Genomic DNA, 9,807 nt, shown 5'->3' on the forward strand with positions numbered 1-9,807 from the left:
TATTTTGAATTGAATTGTAACACTTTTTTGGTTGCTACATGATTCCATATGTGTTATTTTATAGTTTTGATGTCTTCACTATTATTCTACAATGTAGAAAATAGTAATAATAAAGAAAAACCCTTGAATAAGTAGGTGTGTCCAAACTTTTGACTGGTACAGTATGAAAAACTGACAAGCAAAATGAAACATTCATAATATTGTATTCAGTCTTACAATATTGTGAGTATGGTATTATTTTTATTTGAGAAAGACAGTAACCTGACAAAAATAAGTATATTTTCTAAAGTTTTGCCAGTTGCAGTTCAGGATCAGTTCCTAGGGTAAGTTATTGCCGTTACAGCTAGTTGTCATTGAAGGTTGTTATAGTATTCTAACTGGTCCTACATAGTTAGCAGTCATTCAGGGCCAGTCACAGCACTTGCAGGCATCAATATAGACGAGTCCGGACTGGCATCTGTGCAGGTAGGTGTTTCCACGGAAACACTGGAAATAGGTGGTGTTGTCGATGACGTTGGCGTACAGGCCATCTGGGCGTCCGGAGCAGAAGCTGAGGATGGGGTCAGGGGTGGTGGTGGGGGCCCGAGTGGTTGTGGGCTTGGGGGCGAAGCCTGGGAGGGAGAAAGGGAAGGAGGGGTGGAGGAAGGGAAGAGAGTGGGAGATGAGATGATATAAAGACCTACCTTTACTGTAGTTGACTTATGGGTTTATAAAAAAAACTAGAATTTAACTTTAATGGAACTGAATTTACCCAGAGAGGTGCGGAGGTGATTGACAAGAGGGAAGGAACCATCAGCACAGAAAGCACCAGTGAAGTCATCCATGTCCAGCGTCCACACGGAGGCTCCTCCCAGGTTCTTGTTCCTCAGCCACTGGACCTGATGGAGCAAAGGGGACAAAGACAGTTGTGTAAACATGGACATGGGTATATAGAGAACTTGATTGATTGATGGATCGATTGACTGAGATGTTCCTGGCATGTACCTTGGCAGCGTAGCTCTCCTTGTTGTCATAGCCCACCCAGGAGCTGCCCTGGACAGCATAGGGGACCTTCTGCTCATCAATCCACTCAACAGTGGCGCTGGAGGTGAAGGAGCAGACCTGGGAGAAGTGAGAAGCGTTCTGTTAGCTAATGACAAACGAACAGATAAACAAACAAACAACACAATATAACAGAGTGTTTTGAGATCCATGGCCTGTTTGCTTTGAGTTTGAGAAAAAGGCCTCATAGATCAAATGTACCTCGTAGTAGGACCAGTATCCTGCTTCGCGGGTGAATGGGCCGGCGTCAGCGGGGCCGTTGGCGGGGGCTCCCAGGCCAGTGTTGGTGGTGGTGAGATGGTAGGTACGGCCATAGGTGGAGAAACCCATCAGCAGCTTCTCAGCAGGGGCACCGTTGTCCAGCCAGTAGGTGATGGCAGAGTCCTAAATCACATGGACAGGTGGTTAGGACAAGGCAGCTAAGTTGGAGGACATCAACACCAATATTTCCTATATGTAAATAGTTTATTTACAAGTTTCCGTTATATAATCATGGTCAATAACACAATGGTTTACAAGTACTTCCTGGTTTAATACTCAGCATGGAATAGAATCAATCCTAATAAAATCAAGTGTATGTTAGTCTTACGACGTTGAAGTCATAGTGTGTCACTGAGTCGTGACTGCTGCGGTACAGGGGGCTGTTGTGCCCGGTTGCTCTCTCCCAGTGTCCGTGAAAGTCATAGGTCATCACGTTGATGAAGTCCAGAGAGCTGCAGAGACATAAAGAGACAAGTATATGAAGTATAGTGTGCTTGTTGAGTTTGTAAGATTCATGAATTGGATGTATGGTGTTATTCCCTATTATAAGGTTTTCCTTCATTGACTAATTTGTCTTTTTAGATCAAATGTAATTTACACCAACTCTGGTATAAAATCATTTCAAAATGTGTTTGACGAACGTCTCTTTCACCCTCAGTCACATGCTGCCTACCTGGCGATCTGGGCCACCTCGTAGCTGGAGTTGATGGTGGGCCGTAGAGCAGCCACGCTGGCAGACAGCAGCAGCTGGGTTAGCTTGGTGTCTCTGGCGTCGTCCATAAAGGCCTTCTGCAGCTCCTGTAAAGCCATACAGAAACATAACGTTCTGACAGAAAGTAATATAAACTATTTGGCCCTTCAGGCCGAGCTAACCCCTTCAGCAGGTGGTAGATCGCTATACAACCATAAATAGTCCCAGAAAATGACAGTAACACATTGAAAGATATTGGTGCAAATCCTCACTCGTGTTATAACTGTCAGTAAAAAAAAAAGGTTCTGTGCAAGCTTACCCTGACGAGCTCGGTGAACCTCTTCCTGTCTCCGTTGGGGCTGCCGTTCTGAGTGGGGTACTCCCAGGCCAGGTTGAGACCGTCAAAGCTGTGGGAACGCAGGTAGTTGATGGCTGACTTGATGAAGACCTGGCGGCTCTCAGGTTTGGACACCATGCCAATGAATCTGGAGGGGGAAGGAGACATAATTTAACCGTTATTCAGGTTGTGAGCCTATATGAAAGGACTGAAACCTGACAGACACAGCAGTCCTCCAGATTAGGACAAAAACTGGGAAACACTATGATAATTATAATAGATTTTTTAGGTGCTGAGTGCAAAAAGACAAAGCTGCCTTATGTGGAATTGCGCAATATAATATTGTGATCAACCAATAAGAATCATCACTAGACTTACGGGCTGAGTCCTTTGACTGTGCCTCCGACAGACAGCAGAGTCTTCATCATTGGGTTCCTGCGGATCAGCGAGATAAGATGTGGAGTCAAACCTAGTGTTCATCATGGAGTTATCAACTAAGGCCCAACTCTCACTGAAGTCAACCCAGAGTCACTCACACGTTCTTCAGGTTGTTGAGGCTGTTGTATAATGTTTCGTCATTCCACTCGATGGGGGCGACCTGGTTGAAGCTGTTGATGGTGGCCAGGCTGTAGATCACATGGGTGCAGAGGAAGGGGTCAATGTTCTCAGGGGTGAATTTCCCACTGCTGGGGCGGTACTGGGCCCAGTTGGTCATGTGGCACACCAGTTTGGTGGATGCGGCTGAAGGTAGAGAATGAAAACTATTCAGAGACAGAAGTTCACATTGACCTTTTGGGGTACCTTAAAATAGCGAGCTGGACATTGTGCTTATTGGGATGCTCTCTTTATTATTCCAAATGCTTATGGGGGAATTAGGTAGAGATAAATGATGTATTCTATTGTCTAGACATTTCAGTTGAGAAATGTAAAAAAGTTGATGAGGGAAATGCTTACCAATCTGCACCATCAGCAGAAGGCCCAGACCTGAGGAGAGATGACAGTGTTAACATACACTGAATGACCCAGGCCCAGAGGATCATGTTGAAGAATAATGATAAGAATAAGATGAGGATGATGATAATGGTGAGGATGATGATAATGATGAGGATGATGATAATGATGAGGATGATGATAGGGATTATAATGACTGAAGAAGCCATGTACCTGCAAGCACAGTGAGTCTGGCCATTGTGTTGTGAAAAGAAGTCTGTTATCCTTAGAAACAATGTACCTGTACAAATAAATACAAAATATGACATAAATACATGAATAGACACACATTTTTTTTCTTTTTTACAAATGAACTAATACAGAATTACTTAAATATAGATATATAACAACATGTTATAATTATAACATTTTAGCATTTCATTATTTAAATACTTTTTAAAAGTATAGAGCAGTTCAGTTGTTATGTTGTTAATTCAGATGAAACAAGTTTGTAAATATTAAGTATTGGATACTGTTCGTAATACACAATCCGTAATATTTAGCAATGAACCTATGTTTCTATAATAGCGAGATAGCAAAGAAAGCCAGATTTATGTATGTCCAGACCTAGGTCAAATGTATAAACAATTTAAAATACTTGAGGTGCACTTTACATAACTTGACTGGTACAATGGAATCAATAAATTGTTCCCAAAAGTGCAAACTCCACCCACCCCGCACTGTGTTCAATAATGTACTTGAACCAAGTCTGTTGCATGCATACAGATGTAGGATCTTAAGTTGATCACTCTTTTATTGCTGAGAGTTTTCCTGCACAGCAGGAAATTTAAACTTGTAGTGTATTTCAGGTGTAAAAAAGCTTCTAACGTTTGTAATTTCTACCTTGAAATTTCAGAATTATTTGCCGTAATGAAAAATGTATGTACCCCTCCGAAAAAGTTCCTTTAATTATAATTCACATAATAATTCACATTTCCTATTGCTGCAGAATTATTTTCCTACTGTAGCAAACTGGCTCAAATGAATATCCTACATCTGTACACACACTCATTCACTGTTAACATACCTCCTAGAGGTATGCAATTCATAAGTTAAATAATAAACACACTTTCATCACCATGTCATCCGTGATAAGTAAGGTGCAATATAGTAGGGATATTACCTCTGATATTACAAGCAATGTTACATAAATGAATCTAAAGTTACATACTACATACAATACATGAATACCATATTACCTTTCTCCACCAGTGACAGAGGGAGAGTTCCTACAGTAGCTGTGCTGTGTTCTTGCTGCTTTATGCTTCTCATTTTCCCTAATAATAATTGGTACCAAAGTGCAAGTGATAAGATTCCTGGGTATTCTGGGAAGTGGGAGACGAACTGATTACCTAATAGATTCAATTACACACACTAGGTAAAATGGCAAGTATTATGACTTACTTGAAAAGGGGATATTTATGCTGCTAGGTCACAACTGACATAATAAAGCAATCTAATATGATCGTGCTACATCTGCCATGCAAATTCAACAGTGGTAAGGAAATAAAAAACACAGTGGAACAAGCATGATTTAAATACAATCCCAAGGTGTTTATTGAGTAATATTTACAAGTGCCATACCTCCCCTTCACTTTCCCATTTAATCACATGATTTAGAAGGGCCCAATGGTATCAGAACATTTCAACATTTCAGCTCAGCCAGCTGACAGACAAACACATCCTAGAAAACAGGTTGCCCTTAACCACTGATACAGGGACAGATTTGTTTTCATCCCTTTATGGTTCAGGTTATGATTAGGGGGAGTGTAATCTGATCCTAGATCTGTGGTTAAGGGCATGCTCTACCTCAATAGCCATTGTAGCTTCCACCAGGAAGTTTGATATGAACCGACCAATCAGACTTCTTGAAAATGACACATAATATTCAGAGAACAGGGGTTTGAAAAGATGTCACCTTAGTATTACAGAGATGCTGTAAGATGATAATTACTTTTAATGGGTCCTTAGCTGATGGGAACTTTGCATACGAAAAGCGTTGGGTTAACGAAAACATTCACACACACACATACGCAAATGAGCTAGCAAATGAGCTAGCATTACGCAAATAAGCTAGCATTAAGTACATAACCAAAAAGGCAGTGTTTCCAATATTTCCCATTGGGTTAGAAACCAAGCAAGGGCAGATCACGTGTACTTGTGTGTCTTTCAGGCCTATACCAGTGCTTAGTGAAGAAGGAACAACACTAGCCACCAGAGAGTAGGCCATTTGTTCTGAGTTTGTGAGCTAAGTGTGTGCTAACAACTGTACTCTAGCAGTACAGTACCGCACAGTATCTACAGACCGATGATGAGTGAGATCCAGTGTATATATATTTCTTTACTACAATAACTCCTATCCTGCTCTTGATGGAACATAGGCTGCTTTCCCAATTGGCGGCTCTATCAGTTTATCTTGAACATTATTGAACAGCTAGATGAGATATACTGTATGGTGATCTCAGAGCTGGGTGATCCAGTAGCTTACAGCATTACCGGCCATCTGTTAGACCCTGCAGTTGCTGCTACATGGAGGAGAATGAGATATCATATCACCAGCAACGTTTGACTACAGTTTGACAGGCAGGTTGAAAGAGAGTCAAGTTGACTCCCTTGTCCTGCAGTTTTGTATAGCCAGCCAGTAGTACCAATCACACATTCACTGTCTTCAACTACGAAGTGTGAATTTGAGTTTCCCCAAGTAAGTCATCACTGCAAGACATCTGGATATTCACATGTTTTTAAGCTGCCCTCTTTCTTTTAAGGTACATTGAGCCACATACAAAAACAGTTTATAAAACACAACAATATAATCCAATATAAAATGACCCTGAACACCGTCAGGCACAGGGTTAAGTAACTTCACACACTAAAATCAAAACAACATCGTTGGTCTAAACATAAAAACTGCCAGGTGGGGACTAGTGTGGTGCTGAATATGTCTATGTATTATAAAAACAATATTACTGTCACTACTGGGCACTCTGGGTATACACTTCGGGGGGGAAAAATGCTATCTAGAACCTAAAAGGGTAATTCGAATGTCTCCATATGAGAACCCTTTGAAGAACTATTTTTGATTCCTGGGAGAACCCTTTTGGTTCCAGGGTTCTACTTGGAACCCAAAAGGGTTATCCTATGGGGACAGGTGAAGAACCCTTACGGAACCCTTTTTTCTAAGATTGTACTGGTGTTGTTGCTGTACTAACAGATTGTCATCACCATGTTTCATGTCCAGAGTGTGTTTGTATCTTGCTCATTCTGATGTTGACAATCAACCGATGTCTGTTTAAGAGAGTCAATAACATCATAATAACTTCTATACAGTTGCGGGCACAACAACGTGAGAGTTGCGGGCACAACAAAACACCAGAAAAACCATCATCCAACCACTTACTCAACAAACCTTTGTCACCTCCCAGACTTTTACAAATAACAAAACACAATATGATTTTGGCTTCTCCGGACCGCTTGCAAACCATAAAAAGTATTGTTTGATTCCTACACTCCTGAGATGTATCGAAATCATGAACTTACAATTACAATTTATGATGACCCACAAACCCTGAAGTGCCACAAAACTTCTTGATACCTTGCACTGTTCTACGGCATAGAACATCATGTAGCAGCAGAACAGTACAGCTACTCTTCAACCTGCCTATGAATGTTTCAGAGCAACAGAAATGAAACAAAAAAACAAGAGACAACATACAGTAGTTGCCATTTTGTTTCCTGTTGCCTAAGCCTCATCTACCGGTAGTTATATTCAGAACAGACACACTGTGTTCAAATGGCTGTTTACCATTGAACTACTTGACGATGCCCAAAATCAATAGTTCAAGGTATTATACAGAACACACATTCCACAGACTTTACAGGTGCAAGGGGGTATCACATATGGAAAAAGAATACCCACTGTTCAAATGCTGCCATGGTTTTAATATACAGTGGCAACAGGCTTGCCAAGGACAGTGGTTGACATGTTAGTATTATAACTTTGGGAACATTGGGAACATCTAAACAGTGTGTGGGTATTATCCTTGCTTTCCACCCAAATCAATCCCACAAGGGCTTCATGATTAACTAGCAGATGCGGCATGTTCCTTAGATGACGTACCCTTGCTGTGAACTCTCCTCAGACAGGCAGTGTTTATGGCAGAAGTGTTGCATGATTAGTAACAGTTAATGAACAACGGGACATGTTATGTAAGAGGTGAACGATAACGCTGTACTTTGTGATCAGTCTTCAGTGCCCGCTTTCATCGTTTTATTGCAACAATTGCCATGGCGACATACTCATCTTACACTTCAGCATAGATGGGTTTCATAACCATCCCAAAAACACTGAACGTAAATTGTTTTCCATTTGTGTCTGAATCTTCTAGACAATGCAGGCACAAAAAAAGTGTAAACAAAGAACTGATAAATATATTTATCAAGTCGAGTTCTCAACATAAACATAAAGGTAAACATTCATTTGGACGAGTGAAGTTATTCATCCGGACGCTGTCACCGCCATAACGACATCACATGAAACAAACAAACCAACACACGGGCAGAAAATCCTAGGACGAGACAAAGAGTCGTGTCATAAGAAAGTAAGCCAGCGTTCATTCACAGGGAGTTCAATTTGAAGTAGACTTCCTGAAGAACCATGAGATGTATGAATGACATCACTGTTTAATCCCCCCTTCATCTTATTCAAGAGACAAAGAGTTGGTCACTGTCGTAGTGAACCTGGAGATGTCTACTGTTCTGTATGTACACATGATGTTCTACATACAGAAGTTAAGTTGGGTGACATATAGTGCTAAGCGATTAACCAAAATGTTATTTTTTGTTTTTTAATTAACTAATTGACCGATGTCGGTTCAATTATTTGAATTTCATGTATTTCTCTTTTTTTTACTGTAAGCTCAATGCGCCGTTTCTCTACAGAGAAATCAGATCAAGCGCGAACTGTGATGTAGTAGGGAGATGTACTTTTCAACAGCCCAATATTCTCTAGAGTTTACTGCAGAAAATGTGGTAATTAACTATAATGACCATAATCCATTGCGTGCTTACTTGTCCGGTCAAGTTTGTGGAGCAGATACGGAGAGGGAGAGCAGGGAGGGATAGAGAGAACAGTTGTTTCTTCACGAGGTATCTCTACCCGACAATACGTGATTGATAGTTGGTATTCAGCAGTCATAAAAGTATGCCTTATTTACTTGGAAGAACTACTAAAATAGTGATTTCGTCAGACAATGTAGGCAGCAGCTCTATAGCCAGATAATGTATAGGATGACTCATTGGGGAGCACAGAGATAGAAGGCTGGCTGGCTGCAACTGCATGAGCAGAGATGAGACAATGACCTGGAATAAAATAAAAAAGGACCCAATCAGATCTGCTTTAGCCAACATCCGCAAAACTGATGTTTTGACCGTGTAGTAGGTAGAACTGTGTTAGAGCTGTCAAATCCCCAAGCAGCTCCCGGCATTATACCTAAAGTGGACATTACCATTGGCTGCAATGAGTCACAATAAGAGAAATCACATGCAGCCTTGATTACAAATTTGAACACTAGAATGTGAGATGTAATCTACACCTTGATTAGTCTGATGGAAATCCTTATTATTTAAGTTGAATGATTTTACAATTTCAGTGTAATTATTTCTATGGGTGTAGCTTCGTGATGATGATCGCCAGAGCAGCTGCTCACCGATTTGACTGCAGTACAGTTTCACCTGACACCTCCAAAACATCCACCCGCACGGGTGTCTGCTGTTGCCAGTTACTGCTTGATCTGATTGAATCTAGTCCAAAGTTATCAAATAAAACAAATGTATACATACACAACTGACATATTTTATTAATAAAGTAATGTGAATGGTTAATAAGTGATATGCAGTATTGGGTAGTCACTACCATCATGGGGCTTTAAAAAACAAAAATCTGTGTTATTACAGCATTCAACCCACATTATGCATAGTGCATTTATTGTAAAAAAAACAACATTGAAATCGAAAACCATTTTTTACATTTTTTAAACTACACGAAACTGAACCGACTTCAGAAAGCACGACTGAAATACGCTATCGAGCTTAGGGTTCATAGCAGAGTAGGGGAAGCCAGGAGACATGGAGAGTGTGACGCATTGCCCTGCTGCTGTGAAGGAGGACAAAAGCCTCTCGTTTACCCATAAGGCATGGTTCTAATGACACCAATGTAATTGACAATCAGGTAGTCTGACCACCCCCTTAAAACCCATAGACACACACACTTAAAAAATGTCCCGGTATGATGTTCTTATAAAAAGAAGAATAAAATAACCATTAATCATTTTAATTCCCCCATCCCCCTTGCTTCAAAATATAACCCACCACACACCCCTGTCCACCTGTTCAAATTCCCCTCCCCGCCACAACAAAACAATAGATAGGTGAATCTGAACAATAGGCTTGACACCATGACTATGACACAATGTCCAGGGACTGGCGGAGA

General features: G+C 40.8%; 1 protein-coding gene across 1 annotated transcript; it reads right to left on the bottom strand.

Moving 5' to 3' along the window:
- Window positions 1–243: 243 nt before the first annotated feature.
- Window positions 244–3,563, bottom strand: LOC120026071 (acidic mammalian chitinase-like). The gene is made up of 11 exons (XM_038970863.1): window positions 3,495–3,563; window positions 3,285–3,314; window positions 2,867–3,071; window positions 2,709–2,765; window positions 2,313–2,478; window positions 1,976–2,100; window positions 1,631–1,754; window positions 1,243–1,425; window positions 985–1,101; window positions 752–878; window positions 244–611 (listed from the first exon to the last, which is right to left on the bottom strand). Exons 1-11 carry the CDS (start codon window positions 3,517–3,519, stop codon window positions 403–405), a joined length of 1,368 nt encoding a protein of 455 aa, XP_038826791.1. The 5' UTR covers window positions 3,520–3,563; the 3' UTR covers window positions 244–402.
- Between the last annotated feature and the right edge of the window lie 6,244 nt (window positions 3,564–9,807).

Source organism: Salvelinus namaycush, chromosome 2, assembly GCF_016432855.1.
Source record: "Salvelinus namaycush isolate Seneca chromosome 2, SaNama_1.0, whole genome shotgun sequence".
NCBI classification, from domain to species: domain Eukaryota; kingdom Metazoa; phylum Chordata; class Actinopteri; order Salmoniformes; family Salmonidae; genus Salvelinus; species Salvelinus namaycush.